The sequence below is a fragment of the Saimiri boliviensis genome, chromosome 1, assembly GCF_048565385.1.
Source record: "Saimiri boliviensis isolate mSaiBol1 chromosome 1, mSaiBol1.pri, whole genome shotgun sequence".
Taxonomy (NCBI): domain Eukaryota; kingdom Metazoa; phylum Chordata; class Mammalia; order Primates; family Cebidae; genus Saimiri; species Saimiri boliviensis.
The window spans coordinates 282153075-282171179 of record NC_133449.1 but is presented as its reverse complement, the minus strand read 5'-3'; the positions used below and the strand labels follow the sequence as shown (position 1 = coordinate 282171179).

Sequence of the window (18105 nt, the reverse complement as noted above, 5' to 3'; positions counted from 1 at the left end):
TGATTCCATAGTTTTCTTCTATCAATAGTTTATCCAGCCTCATGGACTTCCAAAACCATTCCTGATCCTCTTTGCAGAGAAAATTCACAACACCCAGACCCATAATACTTGTCCATGCATTACCCTCCTTCCAGGGTGAATGTAATCCAGAACTAGCATCATCAGAGCATGTATATCCAGACGTTACTCCCCATACCCCTCAGTGTCTCTTCACATTTAGCTGCACGCTGGAACACACACCATTATGAGATTTAAAAAGGATAAAGCAGCATCTGGAAAACTAAAACGTTGTAAAAAGCTTAAATTACATTTTATTCCTCAGGCTTAAAACACAAACTGAGAATTATTCAAATTAAACTTACTTACTTCCCATACCTCAAAATTATAATATGATAGCACAAGGCAATTGCAAACAGAGGTAAAATCCAAAATTTTGCACATGGGTAGAAACAGACAGAAAATGTCATGTAGTTTTTGGGGACACTAGATAATGATAAATTTAAAGAGCAAAGAAAAAACTCCCCTTTCAAATAATTATTTCATGTATTTAAGAATTCCAATATTTCTGAAATATATAGATGTGGTCAGTTTTAGAAAATAGGACAATTATGCTATAAATTCTTACTTCAAGACCAATAGCAACAACAACAAAATATTGTCTAAAACAATTTGAAAAAAAAAAGCTCCACCCAAATTCTCAGAAATTAGCTTATGAAAATATTAAAATAATTGGAATTGTGTACTATATATTTAAACAGTAGCTCATGAAATTCTGATAATATATTTTATGTGAGATGCATGTAAATATATATTTATGTGATAATGAAACTAGAAAATTAGATAAGCATCTGCAAGCTTTTAGGTAATTGAATGCTTTGCAGTTGGCAAAGCATTTTACAGATGCTCATTTAATCCTCACAACAACCCTGTGAGGTGGGCAGGGAAGTCATTGCCATCTCTACTTTGTGGGTTACACCCTGAACACAGAGACTTTTGAGGACATATCTGAGGATAACAAGTGTAAATCCCCTCTCTTTTTTTTTTTCTTTCTTTGCTCCTAGTCCTACACATTTTCCTTGTTGATACTAAACTAATTATGAGTAAGACGGAGAAAATCTGAACCTGTGTAAGAAATAACAGTAAGTCAACTATGATTCTATGACATTTACGTTCATTGGAGGATAGTCTTCTATTTTTGATGACTGCTCATGATGAAAATAAGTGAATTAGACTGAAGTATAAACCAGCCAGCAAAATGTTTGACAATTAATTTTAAATACAGAAATGATCAAAATTGCTGATTTAAATATAATAAAACAAGTGGAAAAAAGGAAAAAAAATATTCCCCAACATTTAGTGAAAGATAAGGTGTGTGGCTAGTTTTAAAATTAAATCATTCCCTGACATATCAGATATTTGTAACATACCTTAAACTATTCTTTCTATCCATTTAAAAATAGGTGTCTTCCTGTTAAAATAAAAGGGGGTGTACAGGATAGAGACCATAGTCTCGTGCTCAGTACAGCGCACAACTAGTGCACTGAAGTTGCATACATTATAGTGCAGGCAGCAAATCCCCATGCTCCATCAGTTTTGTATGGAGAAAAGAACTGGGGAGGGCAAAGGGAAGTGACACATACAAGTCCACGATGGAGTGGAAATATCTCATGTAATTTAAACACAAGACAAGGCTAATGAGATCTGTCACAATAACAGTGTGGTTCTCAAGGGTTCACCCAAAGAAGTGATAAAAGAGGTTGTGATTACCTTTGCAAGTTTCCTGTTTTAGTGTTACCACCCCTATAAGTCATAGTCAGCTTTTTGTTTAGTTTTGCTTTTGAAAAAAATAAATCACAAAATATTGAAACAAACATCATTGTTTGGCTTAATTCAGATATTTTTAGTAAACAGTACCACAGACTTTATTGAGCAATTGAAAATATACACAAGGAACAATAACTTTTTATTTGTATTGTCTTTTTTTTTTTCTTTCAGATTTGATTTTCTTCCAATTAACCCAGTTTCGATCATGAAAAGGGCACTTGTTTCTACAGGAGCTGTGTCCAGTCTGCTCAGTTCCAAGTACTGTTTCCACACGTCTTCCTTGTCATTGCTGAGGCTGTATCTCCATTTACTCAGGAAGCAAATTCCACAAAGTTGCAAGAATTTACCCCCTAAGTTGTTCTTTCAGATTCTATTTCTCCATAGAGTTCAGCTAACTTTTTAAACTCAGGTCCCCAGTCTCCAAGGTAGTGATAATCCTGGTCTGATTGTGTCGTTGCTGAATCCAGCGAGCTGATAGACCCAGCTTCTGATCTCTGACCCTCATAGGCATAAGTCTGAAGAGAGTCATAAGGGGGAACGCTAGGGTCTAGGTCTGCTTCTGCCAGTCTTTGCTTAATAAATTCCTGAACATCTATACTTTCCAGGGTGGACAATGTCTGGTGTCTAGGAGTGAGCTTCACTTCAGGTCTGATATCTCTCCGGTACTTGAGCTCCTCTGCAGCAGAGGGATTCCTCAAGGCTGTGATGTCAAAGGCCTCCGTATCTTCCTCTCCGCCTCCCTCGTCATCATAGGTGACCACGTTCTCCCGTACATCCTCCTCTGAAATGATCAAGGGTTCTTTTTTGCTGCGCCTCAGGGTGATAAAAAGTACCACAATGGCTGAGGAAAAATAGAAAAAGGATGAAGATTTAAGAAAACAGGAAGGAAATTCTTAGAGATTTTACATCAGCCATTTCCCATTTTCCCATTCCCGAGTTAGGCTTGCATTGAAGCAAAATCCCCTCTGTGCCGTCTGAAGGACACCGCAAGCTATTTTAATGCCTCAAAGAATGTAAAAGATGATTACCCCAGGAGACACTATGAATCGCTGATCTTCTATAGAAAATCACAATACTTTCAGTTTACCAGGATTCAGGTTTTTTGATTCATATTTCAGTGTAACCATTTAGTGATTAAAGTGAGATTAACACACGATAAAAAATATGAAATTTTAACTAGGAAAACAATGTAGTGAACTGGTCTCTCTATAGATATTTAATTCTTATAGGTGTATACACTAAAGGAAAGATGTAAGAAGGAGCCTTAACGTTAAACCCTTTAAATTTTGATGCTTTGTGGAAAATCAAAGCAGAAATATTTTAATGGTTGATCTCCTTTGTCTATTATCCTTTAAAATTATACTATCATGCATTAATAACTGCATTTTTTTCCATTCAGCTGCAAAATAATTTTACATTATTTGTACACAATTTGTTTCATAGGAATTTTTTGATTTATGAATTTTCTTTAAATAACTTATTTATTTAATCCTCACAGCAGAGCTGTGGCTTTAGTCAATTTTTAACACATTTATGCCTGAGGTTGCAATTATTTGTGTGTGTGAAAAATCAGACCTTGGCAATAACCTTGAGCAGTAGAATATAAATAACTCCCACAAGCCTAGCATTCCAATATTGGAACACTAGATATAAATGAGAATGAGAAATCTGAGACTCAGGAAAGAGTATCCGAATAACTAAGATCAAAAGATAATAGCAAGTAGAAGAGCTTGTACCATAACGTGATTTCTCTCATCACAGATAATGTTATTTCTACTAAAATAATATTCTACTTCAGTATTTCAAAGACATGAAATAATAAACTAAGTGGCCAATTGGACATGTGGCTTAGGGTAGCTCTTGCTAAATATGGTGGATTTGTCTTTATTTCCAACAATGCTGCAAACATTAGAAAATATGATAGAAATGTGTCTTGGGAACTGGGCTTTGGCCATTTATCAGTATTTTCAACTGTTTCTATTCGATGATATTAAACTATTACTAAAGAGAAATAGTTCCCTCACATCAACTTTGTTACAGGCTGTGTTATTAGGCTGAGTATTATTTACTTCAGCTCTATAGACAGCTCTTTTCTTGCTTAGCTGATAGTCTAGGCTTTATGAGAGTGATAATGATGTCCATTAATATTTTAAACATTCTTTACTTCATAATAATTGTGGAGGTGCATTCAATTGACATCTAAGGTTGTTAAACTTAGCAAATAAAAATAAATGACAGGATTCTCAATTAAACGTGAATGAGATCAATAACAGCACAGATGCACACACACACACACACACACACACACACACACACACACACACACAGGCTTCTTAAACTACATTGAGCTTACATCCCTATTAAACCCACTGGAAGTTGAAAATATATTAAATCAAAACTGCATTTAACACACCTAATTTAGTAAACATTATAGCTTAGCCTAGCCTACCTTAAATGTGCTCAGAACACAATAGCCTAGAGTTAGGCAAACTTATCTAACACAAAGCATATTTATAATAAAGGTATTATAAAGAATTTTGAATCAGAATTCAAAATAAGGTTTGTATTGAATGCATATTACTTTCACATCCTTGTAAAGTCAAAAAATCTTAAGTCAAACCATTGTACGTTGGAGACCATCTGGAACGCAGACACACACATAGACACCCCCACCACACACACACACACACACACACACACACACAAACACACACATAAAGATATTAAGTATGTACCATATATTTGGAATACACACACAGTCAAATATTCTGCTAAGCATACACGCATATGTTCCAAATACTATTATTCTATGTGACATATTTATATTATATATACATATATATCTATATATAGATATAGTTATATTTCCTATTTATCTGAAATTCACAATTATCTGGATATACTGCATTGTGTCTGGCAAACCTGATTGTAAGTGAACTTCAACAAATGGTTGTGAAGCAAACAGCAGGTTATCTAACCTCTAAGAAAGAACACTTTCCCCCCAGGAACTGCCCTTTTACAGCTTACCTCTGCAAAGTGACTTTTATCTTTACTTTTATCGTTATTGTTACTTTGTTCTTCTTTATAGCTTTACCAGTTTAATGAATCCTTCTAATCGATATGAACTGCTTTTATCTGTTATAAGACTAGAGAAAACTTCAGGAAGAGGAGTAGATTTTTAAGGCAGAGGTGGAAAGGATAATGAGAGAGAGGGATGGTCACCATGTGCTGGGAGGTGTCCAGTTGCGCAGAGGAAAGGCGAAAGAGAGACTATGAAGGAACCAAAAAGACAGGAAAAAAATCTGTAGAGAAGGTCATAGAATCATCCAGAAAACTGTGAAATGAAAGGATATTAGCACTGGGAAGGTAATGAGAAAATTCAATGAAGGTCGCTACAGCAGACATGGGAAGCATTGCAAGAGTCCCTGTTGTTTGAAATGAAGTGGTTACAGAAAGCTGAAAACGAAATGCTGATGCTACACATGGCTTGATCTACAATATTATTCACAGAAAAATAGATTTGCCCATATACATTGCCTATACTTCGAAAACATTAGTTTATACACCATTTTACCTTGGGGTAAAAAAGGCTTTTGCTGAACACAGTAAATATGCATTTCATAACTCCTCGTGTATTTTAGCATAAATCCACCTTACAGCTTTCTAATTCAAAGCCTTAAACAACATCCTCCAGTAACTCACTCCACTGTATTCAGATGTTTTGATTTATCATGCACTATGTATCTCTGTTCATCTTTATAATTAAATGAGGAGACTGGTCGAGATCGAAAGACCTATTTATACAGACTTCCTAATTTATTATAGTACAATTTCTTACTTTCATCAATAAATCAAGTTATTTTCTTTTATATTGAATTGGTTGGTGGTTGATGTGAAGGGAGTTTCTGTGCAGGCACATCAGGGAATATATAATCAATACTGCTATAGAGGTATGGAGGTAATTTGCATCCTTTGATAATTGTGTAATTTTTCAGTCTTTGTATATATATCATATTCACTTAATGAAATACAAGGATAATCCTGGCTTTTTAATTACTATGGCATATAGTTTCTTATTTCTCAAAAGCTAAGAAAATAATCCTGATATATTTTGATTCAAAATATAGAGACCATTTACATGTGAACTTTGAAGGTTTACATCTACCTTTTCCCTACAGAAGGTAGCATTTGCTATCTTTCTGTGTATTATTTGCTTGTATTCCGTGAGTCTTAGACTTGTTACACACTTATTTAATAATAGGATCAATATAAAAATAACCAAAATCTGAGACACTTTTGAGTGAGAGGGGATGTTGTTTATAATTATGTCAGGACATCAGGGCATAGGCAGATACAGGATCCCTCTAGTTAAAAGTAAATTCAAATCAACTCAGTGAAGAATGTTGAAACATGGATGATACACTGTGTTCCTGATGAAGTTATTTTCATGCCTGTTGGTTCACCAGGTACTTCTGGAGCAGACGGCACCAGGTACATACTCCATAAACAATTTTCATGTGGACAAACAAAAAACTAATCTCTGTGAAAGTGATAATGTGACATTGGGTTAAATGAATTCTCCTGAACAGTAATAGCCTCACCAGGAAAATAGTTTTAAAATATTTTTTAAAAATTAGCTTATGGTTACTAATAACATCAAACTCCTAATTGTACTGAAGAATATTTCTGAATGTTTGAAAAACAAATGAAATGTTTCCAAAAAAAAATCCTAAGACCAAAGGATATTTTAAAAGATGAGTGCAGATAATAACTGTACATATAAATAGTCAAACCCTTATTTAAAAACTAACAGTCAAACGAATGCATTCACGTGACCCTGCTAATCTATCAAACCATACACGTGGGCAAGATATCTCTTCTTACAGTGAATCATCTGGTAAAACACAATATAAAAGAACCAAGGTAGTGTTACTATATATACACACACATATATATAGATAAATTGTTTTTCTTTGTACAAAATCATAAATAATTTCTGATATATTTCATAGCCAATTTTAGTTGCATAATTTGGATTGAAACTTGAATAAGCTGTAGTTTTTTTGAGATGTCTTAAATCTAAATAAATATTTCATCCTTGGTTAGTAAATTTCTTTTTCTTTTGCTCAAGTTCAGGCAGAATTTTAAACACCCTGGAAATTATCATTTAATATTATAAATTAGAATAAATTTGTGGAGTTTTATGAATTAATTTTATTATTAAGTAATTCAAAGCTGGGGAAACATTTTTGGATTTGTTTTCTCATAAGGTGTATTTATTCCTGTATAGTATGTTTCATCCCTGTGCTTGGCATTCTAAGTGGCTTTCAGTTCCCATAATTTAAACTATCATACAACTTGCATTTGAACCCATTACATACTGAATCTCAACATACTGCTCCCTAAGAAGCTTTCATAGCAGAATTTTTTAACCCTCAAATATCATTTGATTCTTTGTCACACCGTTATATGTTGGCACTAAATTTGGTAGAATTGATGTGTCCTGAGTTGAGGAGGTCATTTTGATTAGCTTAAAGAGTACGATTTGTCACACTTGGTAGTGGCATCTCTTTCTGAAACCTTAGATTTTTAAAGAAACAGTAGTACACAAAACCATTGAAATAGCTCAGATGAAAAGCAGGCTGACTTTTATCTCCTCATCAATCCCGTCTTCTTCTCTTATTCCACCACGTGTTCACACCAAATCCACTCTCATCCCAATGTATCAGGAAATTAATATGCAAGACAGGGATTAATCCATGGCTCACTTACAGTGGCCTCACTTAGGTCACCTGCTTATACAGGTGATCTGGAGAAGTCTAGACCCTTATACAGGGGTCTGGACTGAAAGGGTAGCTGGAGGAGTTCCCAGTCAGATCCTGACTCAATGACTTATGCCAACTTTGATCAAGGTTTACCTTGCCAACTACTCTAGTCTCACTGGCAAGAGATGGGGTAATGTTGAAAAATACAAGTCTTCTAAGGAAGAGAGGGCTTCTGCTACCTCTACTGTCATGGTAAATTCTGACCGCATCATAAAGACTCACTCTAAATCATCTTCCATCTATCATATACAATAGACATAAAAATGGTCATCTCAACAGAAAATAACCCAAGTCATGTTCATATCTATCATTTAAGTTAGGCGCTTAGATTCACAAGCACCTTTCAACATATAGATAGATGAATTCTGACCATGTTGTAAAATGTTGAACCATATGTCATCTTTAATAAAACAAAAATAAGTATTACAAAATTCTACAGATGACTCTAAGGGCCTTTCAACTGAAATGCCATTTTCACAGGTTTGGAAATAAAAATAAGAAAGACTGAATGTGTGGTCTGAGATCACGCAGTTAGTGGCAAAACTAGGGCTGGGTTTGTATAATCGCAGCCATTTTCACAAATAGGAAGCTGAGATGGAAAATACTTTTAATATTAAAATATTAATTTTACAATTTACGTAGCTGTGAGGGTTTAACATTATTTCAGAATTACAAGCTCAAAAATAAAGTTTTGCTACCTTTGGTTTTGTCAATATTTTAGTTGAAAATCATAATCTTACAAATTAACATTATTTTAAAATTACAGATAACTATATCCTATATGCCTTGGCTAGATACTTTCTGAATAACAATGAAAACTTATCAATGCCGTGAAAAGCATGCACTGCTTTATAATATATAACTGTAGTTACAATGCATATTTTCACTAATTTTATTAGTTGAAACTCAAATATGCTTTTATAGCATCTTCTCACCAATTCCATCTTCTTCTCTTAGTCCGCCATACATTCCCATCAAATCCACTGTGATCCTCATTTATCCAGAAATTTATATCCAAGATTAGGGAACAAGCCTCACCTAGGTCACCTGCTTATACATGAGGTATGGACTGAAAGGGTAGCTGGAAGAGGTTCCAGTCAGATCCCAGCTCAACTATGCTTTTACTGTATATTTGAGTTTCAACTAATAAAAATGAAAAAATAAACATATAGGAAATTTATTAGTCTTGAGGAATATCACAAAATTTACAAACATTCTATTACTTATCCCAAATGAGAAAACATTTTCATAAAAAACCAAATATAAGGAAGTATCATTTCATGAAAACATAAAATATGCTTTCAAATAATGCACCTCAAAAATCTACCTAGACTTTTAAAGTGTTAATTACATTTTTGGTATTTATCTTAGCAAATGAAAATAATTTTATGATGATAAATGAGCACGATATCTGAAGACAACATGCTTCACCCGAGTGATCTATTTTTAAGAATAAGAAGGTCAGAAGAACTCTCATTAACATCCCTGCCTTCTATTCTCTGTGCCTTCAATTAGGACCCCAGAGAGTTACAGGTTAATTGTTGAACAGTTTTGTTTTCTCTTTCTGGAGTATTTGTGCTCTTTTTCTTTTTCTTTTCAAATACCAAAAAAGCCGAAGCATGTTTATATCTAAAGGAAATAGCCGTTCTGACCAATAAATATACAAAGTTTCTAAAGTCTCTTTTCCAGACTTTCCTCTCCACCACATATCTACTCTACATATTTATTTGTTTTTATATATTTATTTATTTTTGAGACAGGGTCTCACTCTGTCACCTGGGCTGAAGTGCAGTGGTGTGATCATGGCTCACTGCAGCCTCCAACTCCCGGGCTCAAGGGATTCTCTCACCTCAGCCCCCCAAGTAGTTGGGACTACAGGTACATGCCACTATGCCTAGCTAGAAAAGACTTGAATGTAATGAAACAGTTCTTGCTATGGTGCACCAAACTTCCATGCTTTATGTGCAATTGATCATTTTGGTGCTCAATTTATTGAACTTGTAAGCATCTTTTGACTTTGTGGACAACATCTACACAGCGTAATGCTCTATGATACCCTATTTTCCCTCACTTTTGTGACATTATACTTTCCTTCTTTCTACTCTGACTTCACTGACTTCTGTTCATCTCATCCTTCTTATTTAGCATTTATCTTGTAGTTTTCACTGCTCAATCACAATCCACTGTCTCTCTACATATATTCTCTTGCTGGGTAACTTCAATGTCCCCTAGCTCATGGTAGCTCAGGATCTACATTCAGCAAGATAAAAGAAGTTGTATTTGACGCCATTCTAACTCATGCAGATATTGACATTATCAAAGATCATTTCTGAGTCCATTTAAAGTAGCTTGATACTATTCACTTTTCCTCAGGTCTGTTATGAGTATGCTACTCCAATACATGCTATGTCTAAGGGAGACAAGGGCAGAGTTTTCCTGAGTGGTTTTCCTACATGCTTTTTTGCCACCAAGAGTTCTAATCTCCATTTCATTTTTGCAAATTGAAGATTTTACAATGGGGCCCTCTAGCTTAAAATCTTTCTTTATCCTCCTAAAACAAAACTCACCAGCTTTGCCATGTCCCGCAAAGCTCAGGACACTCTCAAACTTTCCTACAAATCCTTTCTCCTTTCCAGGCTCATTACACTTTAATCTCCACTCCATCTATACACATTATTTGTCTTCACCCCCAAGAACAAAACAAGAAACATATTTTTGCAAGAATACTTCTTTCTCAGAAAAGCAGTCAGCTTTTTTTAGGTGGCATAACAAGAATAAAAAACACACAGTACCATAAAAAGAATAAAAAAACAGACTGCTAAGAGAAAGAAAAAAGGGTTAGGACACAGGTGCTAACTTTATAAAGTGGAAAGATTCCTTACAGCCATCTTTCTTGTTATTACAATACAGATTTGCTACCTTGTTTCAAAGAGCAAACTAAAGAGTTTATAATTATATCAGCTCCTCATGCAGTAGTGAAAAGATGCAGATTATTACAACAGATAAAGTGTTTGATTTTTTAATAAAGTAAACTGTAATGAAAATTTCAGCTTAAAAATCTATTGTTTTTAAGGAAGTATAATTGAATTTAATAAAATTTAATATCTAAGGTCAAAACATATTTAGTATGTTAACAACTCAGCTGACATTAATGATTAACTATTTTGAACTAGAAGTTTCCACAAGATGTCTATTTTTTGACTTTCCTATTAGTTTTATGATTTATTCATTTACATATTGAATCTGTGCAACATAATGATGTTTTCCCAATAACAGTTTTCACTCTTAGTACATAGTGAGATGCTTAGTACAGTCAAGCAAGTTAATGTATCTGTCATTTCACATACTTACACCCTCTTTTTCACAGGGAGGAGAGAAAACACCTAAAGTTTACTGTCTTTGCAAATTTCCAATACATCACAATAGTGTTATTAACTAACGTCCTTTTGATGTGTATTAGATCTCTACATTTACTCATCCTATGACCATGTGACCCTCACCCTCATCCTGAATGAATGGCTGACCTCCTCTGATCTCAGAAGATAAGCGGGCTGGGGTCCTGGTTGGATTCATTTAGCATGATGCCACTTAAGTTCTTGAAACAGAAATTTTAAAAGTTCTTTCAAGATTGGATTCTGAATATTTTAATATTCCTTCTTAAGCATACGCTTTGAAAAGTTATTCCTTCATCTATTATTTCAGTTCTTTCAACACTTCAGTTCTTTCAGAAGGACAGAAATGAATAACTTGCAACACTGAAAGAACTGAAATAACAGAAGTGTCTAATTATTTTGAGATTAATGACAGTATTTAGAAATTAATTCAAAGGAAATTGGTGCAGCTGTTTTCTTACCCACGTTATGGTTGCCTTATGTATGTTTAATCCTTAAGTTTGTCAAAAGGATTCCCTCTCATTCAGAATTGCCATCATACAAATTTGGGTTTAGAATGACTTACCCAGGAGAATGAGAACACACAGAAGAATAGCGATTAAGGCTCCTGTACTCAAACCAGCCGAGGACAGGAAGGCTTCTGCATGGCAGGTCCGCACGCGCCCATCTCTCTCGCATGCACAAACCCTGATGGTGAGGGTGCTGCTGCTGCTGAGAGAGGGGATTCCACCATCAGAGATCATAATGGGCAGATAATACACATCCTGAACAGTTCGACTAAATCTCCTCCGCCTTGTCAGAATGCTGGCTGTGTTATCTATGACAGACATAAGCAAAACAAAAGAAACTTAGTCAAGCCGCCATTCACGATTCACATTTGCTTTAATGGATAAAATGGGGATGTGTGACTTTCACGTTTCAGTTTAATGAAATGGACAAGGAAACATGAAGGGGCAATTACTAAAGAGAAGCTAATATTGGTTCTCCAACTGAGAAACCTATTTAGAAAAATTAATACAGCCACACTAAAGATAAAGGAAAATAGTAGAAAGACAAAGGAGGGAGGAAGTTACGAACCTTTTGGACACAGACCTAACAGCTACAAGATTTAAAGGTATACAGATGGCCTGAAGTCATATACTTAGGGTCCTATACTTTGAGGTGAGCCAAGGAGATTTTCCCCAAACCTAGTGATTCTGAATATACGTGATAGGAGCACAAATCTGTATTTTTAGCAAACTATTCAGGTGTCATTGATGCATAAAAGAGATTTAAGAACTACTGGTTTAGATGATATTTCTATGGAGACAGTAGATCAAGCAACAAACTATTTTAGACTTAGCTGTGATTTGAAGCACTATTGTTTGACCATGGGGAATTTAAGGTGAATAAAATAGTTAATCATCTTTCTAAGACTGTGTTTATTAAATTCAATGTACTACAGCAAATGCCTGCATGATGTATTGTGTTCAATCCATAAAACCTTGTGAGGGACAGGGTGCTAAATACTTTAATTTATAGCTGAGAATAATTTTATTATAAATACTAATTTAAAAATAGATAACCCTGGTCTCAGAGTGTTAGTTGCCCCAAATCACAAAGCTAGTAAATGATACAGATAAAACCTCTATTCTAGAAGCCTGATGAACACTACAGTGTCACAGTGCCCCATCCCCAATTCGCTGCCAGGTGGTATTCATGTCCTCAGTGCACATGTTTCGTTGCACTGTTATTCCTCATCCCTCAGTGCATATTAGCTGAGAACACATGCAGTCCATACTTGGATGTACTGTTCAGATTCCTTCATAAAATTACCTGTCGCCCTAGCTATAGATTGCCACCTGCCCCCAGGTCACACCCTTCTGAAATAGCATATAACTAACGACTCACTGCTGAAAGGTTACAAAAGTTGGGACATCCACCTTCTATATTACTGACAATACTGAGAAACAACTTTAGCTACAGAGCTTTTCCATGGGGTCAGCCATTAAGAGTCATTAAACCTGAACGGCAGCTCCAGGTGTCACTCTACCCAGTCCTTCTTCCTTCTCCTGTGATCTACTGATGTTGATCCCAATGGCATATTCCACTAACACCTGCACTCCAAATGCCAATTCAACTGTGGGGAACTCAACATGCAGCTATATCTGTGAGTTAATTATTCTGCATTGCAAAGTAAGTGGGTCATTAGATAATCACAATTAGGGCTTCTTTTTCTCATATCAATGTCTTTTATTCTGAAAACTGAAATTGTATTTCATATAGGTACATTTATAACAGTCACAGTGCAATACCCTACAATGATATTATTTATTGTACATTACTAAATTAATATATTAAAAAAATATTTTTCAAATATTCAATGTACTACATATAATAAAACAGGAAAATATACATACACATATGATTGAGTTCCTGAAAATCAGAAATTAAATAATGAGAAACTGAAAAAATTTTCTAACTCAGTGAAAGAGGAATTTTTTAAAACTACATCAGCTGTCTATTCCTAAACATGTCATAGGATAAAGAAAGAAGCAGCAGAGGAATGACGTCATGTGTATTATATAATAATTCACCAGTCATGGGTACTTTTCCCAGAAAACCTGACCTTTGTGGAAACATATCTATCAGCTGTAGGATGTTGAATCATAATTAATGTAAGTCTTTATGGGATATGTATGGAATAAGTATTCATGGGCACAAATATGTCTGAGAATCTCACAGCTGCTCCTCTGAAGAAGAGATGTGAGGCAATAAATGTTATGCCATTTCATATGTTATTATTCATGTTTCCCTGAATCTCCGGAAAACATGAATAATAACATGTAAAATGACATAACATGCCATGTAGATAGTGATTCTTTCATGGCTCAGGCCTAGCGTGTGCCTCACATTAACACTCTTGAAGCATGCTATTTTTCAGGATAACTATTAGAAATGCAATCAGAAACAAGACAGATGCCAGAATATGTTTCTAGTGCATTTTAAGTCCCGAAACAGAAATCTCTAAGACATAAAGACATAAAAATCTTTCTTCTTTTTTTTTTCCAGTTAAAAGTTTTCATTTTTTAAAAGAAAAGAGGATTCAGTAGGCAAAGAGCTTCCCACCTAGAAAGGCTTAGCACAGCAGAATAATGAGGTTTTGACAAGGAATATTCTGTACCTCACTGGAACAGCAAAATATGTACTTGGCAGAAGGCTCACTGAACTTGAACAAGAAAACTTTGAACACTGAGGAAGAATGTGCAAGGAAGAAGAGATATATATATATATATATACACACACACAAATATATATATATACACACATATGTGTGTATATATATGTGTATATATATATGTATATATATACATATACATATATATGTATATATATGTGTATATATATATATATATATATATATATAAACACACCACACAAAAATACACATAAGTACATATATATATATATATACATATTAGACACAATAAAATACGTCTTGCTGAAGCTGCAAAATTAGGCAACAAGACCGATAACAATTCTCTAACATGATATGCAATGGTTAAAAAGTAAATAAGATACTATAGAAAGTCTCAAAAGGCATCCAAATGAATAAGAAAAATTAGTATGCACTGAATAAAGAGAAAACATAGCAGGATGGGACATCTGTGGATGAGAAGGGCTGTCAATGTCAATCTCTAATAATGTGCACCATGGTTGGGTTCTTAATTCTCACTCTCTATAATTTGAATGAAGTCACCGGATTATAAAATACTTGAAAGCGGAGCTAGTAAAGCTAATGTATTAGATTAAGATTCAAAGAGATTTTGTATAGCTAGAACAAAGAAATTTAACAATAAGACACAAAATAGAAATGCAAATTAGAGGGTAGACTTTGGAAACTATCAATAGGAAAGGTCTTGAATAGCAGGTATTATTTCAAAATATAGATAGATGACTGATAGGTAAATAGTTAGCTAGGTAAATGATAGATTAGATAGATAAATATAGACATATAGTAGTAAGTCTTTAGCACTGTCAAACAAAATAAACAATCAACATATAGTAGTAAGTCTTTAGCACTGTCAAACAAAATAAACAATCTGAAAGCCTTCAATAATGATTAGAAATTCCTGCTTCTCATTATTGAAAGGACTGCTGCATTGGAGTACTGTGCGTAGTTTTGGGTTTACTACATGAAAAGTGAAATTTTAATCCAATAATATGTGTTTAGAAGACTTTGAGACAGTAAAAATGTTTGAAAAAATTTTCACATTAAGAATTCACAGAATGTTTACATGTCATATGTAAATTTTGTTAAAAAAGATATCCTGAAAATGTCCGGAACATTTTGGTAAACTTTTTAAATGTGATTTTTCATTATCATCAATATGTTTCTAGTATTTGTAGAAGCTAAGTAAAACTTTAAACTAAATACAACTGTAAACTAAGTACAACTTTAAACTAAGTACTTTAACTAACTTTAAATACAACTTTAAACTAAGTAGACCCTTAGTTTAAATCAGAAATAGTTTTGCGCATATTTTGTTTCTTTTTTTTTTTTTTTTTTTGAGACAGAGTTCTTGTCACCCAGACTGTAGTGCAATGGTGCAATCTCGGCTCACTTTAACCTCTGTCTCCCGGGTTCATGTGATTCTCCTGCCTCAGCCTCCCCAGTAGATGAGATTACAGGTATGTGCCACCATGCCCAGCTAATTTTTGTATTTTCAGTAATGACAGCGTTTCACCCTGTTGGCCAGGCTGGTCTCAAATTCCTTATCTCAGATGATCCACCCACTGTGGCCTCCCCAACATCTGGGATTACAAGTGTGAGCCATCATGCCCGGCCTCATTTTGCATATATTTTAATATTTCAAAATAGATGACAATGCATTATTTATTGTAATATGATTCCACTTCCTGTTCAAAAAGGATGTGTACACAAACAGGAGGGAGCAGGGAGATTGTCACACACACATATGTAATATCAGACTCATGCCTACACTCTAATAATATCCTGTGATAACTGAAATAATTGAAATTTAATTCCTTTGAAAAGCAATCATAACAATATACATAATTGCTTCATCTTTGTAGCAATAAATGTTCCAAAGATGTTTATAATCGATAATAATTTTGAGGGGCTCTTTCACAAAAATATTTGTCATAAAATATATTGTTAGGTAGTAATGCATTCAACTTCTGTACTTCCACAGGGATAGAAGATCACAGAATATGGTAGTGTAATACAAGTCACATGGTCCCAGAGATCAGGTATAGTTTTCTTGAGCTACTATTATCTGTCTCATTTTTTTGGTTCAATCTTTTGAAAGACCTTGCAGAATAGACTTTATATGCCACCTTTGTAAAGTAAAATACAGTTTAAGTTAAAATAAAGCATGCTTTTAAAATAAGTTTGGGTCCAAAAATAACTCCTATTTTTTAATCAAAAATGACTTTATAGCTGAGAAAATATTAAAAACTATGCTTTTTCTGAAACTGAAATTATTTGACATCTATGTACACTCAGCTATTTCAGCAAATTCCATTTTTGATAATGCAGGCAGAAAGATGTATTTTCTTTCAAGCATAGCCCGACCATTAAAATAATATTTCCAAATCTATCAGAGCAACAGAAACATCTGAAATCCTCAGAAGTGGATCTGTAATTAGACCCAAAAAAATGTTTAATGTATATAAAAAGAAAGCTGAGAAATGCACCTCAACTTCCACCAGACAAATAAATAGGCACGGTTTTTGAGGTTTTTTTTTTTTTTTTTTTTTTTCATTCTTGCAGCAACAATAGAATCTATTCATAATTTAACCATTATTAGAGAGCATGCATCAAACAACAGTGTTCTGCTTTCCCACAAAGCGCCCTTTCCATAATAACTACCTGATTAACAACGATTTGAACTATACTCAGCAGGAACTTATCTTCTGTTGTGGTTTTCTTATTATATTGATCAGTAGAAAGAAATTAAAAGCAAAACGAACTAATATATCATGTAACACTTCAGCAGCATGATCTCTTTATGCTCTCCAATGAAGGTTTATTTCTTCATATTTCCTGACTTTTCCTTCTTTGAATCCTATGGTGGCTTCATCTCCATTTTGGGGCTCTGGATTCTGCTTGTTCATCTGAGTTTGCAAACATCCTTGTGGCCTCAATTGTCTTTCTGCCAAACCAGAAAGGTATGATCCAATATGTCATTATGTTCTGATTTGCACCCTGGAATGTCATCCCTTTGACCATCTGCTTCTTGATAATCTTAAAATCCTGGGTAAATACAACTATCCGTTGTCTATTTCTGCTTTCGGATTTACAAACAATGCTGATACAAATTATAACCATCTTAATTGATTCCACCAAGTATACAGAAAAAATTTAAAATTGTTATCCGAGGAGATTAGTAATCAATCTGTTAATGTTCATTCTTCTTTTTTTTTTTTTTCTTTTAAGACAGTCTCACTTTCTCACCCAGGCTGGAGTGCAGTGGCACAATCTCACTTCACTGCAACCTCTGCCTCCTGGGTTTATGCAATTCTCCTGCCTCAGCCTCCTGAGTAGCTGAGACTACACATGCCTGCCAACAGGCCTGGCTAATTTTTGTATTTTTAGTATAGACGGGTTTCACCGTATTGGGCAGGCTGGTCTTGAATCCTGACTTTTTGATCTGTCCTCCTTGGCCTCCCAAAATGCTGGGATTACAGGCGTGAGCCACCGTGCCCAGCCAACATTCGTTCTTTATCAGATGCTACACAGTAGCTCTTTTAAGTACCTTTTGTCCTTTTTCTTCTGAGCCTTGCTTTTCCACTCTCAGCACAAAAACAACTCTTTCTGCAAAGCTGCCATCTCTTACCAAGATTTCAAAGACCTATTTTAAACTGTTCAATCTTTCTTTGCCATTATATCTACATATTCAAGACTTTATATCAGATTTTACAAGATAAACACAAATACACATGAAACAACTATGTGATTCTTCGAGAATATCAGCAAATCTGCTCATGAATAACACATGAATATGTCTAAGTGTTAACTTAGAAAGGAGGGAAATAAAGAAGAAAAAATGAGATTTTAA

The 18105-nt window shown here is 34.4% G+C and overlaps 1 protein-coding gene across 11 annotated transcripts in view; it reads right to left on the bottom strand.

Moving 5' to 3' along the window:
- Nucleotides 1–286: 286 nt before the first annotated feature.
- CDH18 (cadherin 18) overlaps nucleotides 287–18105 on the bottom strand; it is a 1096529-nt gene continuing 1078710 nt past the window's right edge. For 9 of the 11 annotated variants that reach the window (XM_074386991.1, XM_074386980.1, XM_074386983.1 and 6 more), the window contains 2 exons: nucleotides 11607–11858; nucleotides 287–2665 (listed from right to left, as the gene is read on the bottom strand). In XM_074386991.1, coding sequence (XP_074243092.1) covers nucleotides 2175–2665; nucleotides 11607–11858 — 743 coding nt within the window. In that variant the 3' untranslated portion in view covers nucleotides 287–2174. The remainder of the gene's footprint in view (nucleotides 2666–11606; nucleotides 11859–18105) is intronic. The other 2 variants (XM_039472199.2, XM_039472200.2) reach the window with 2 other exon arrangements.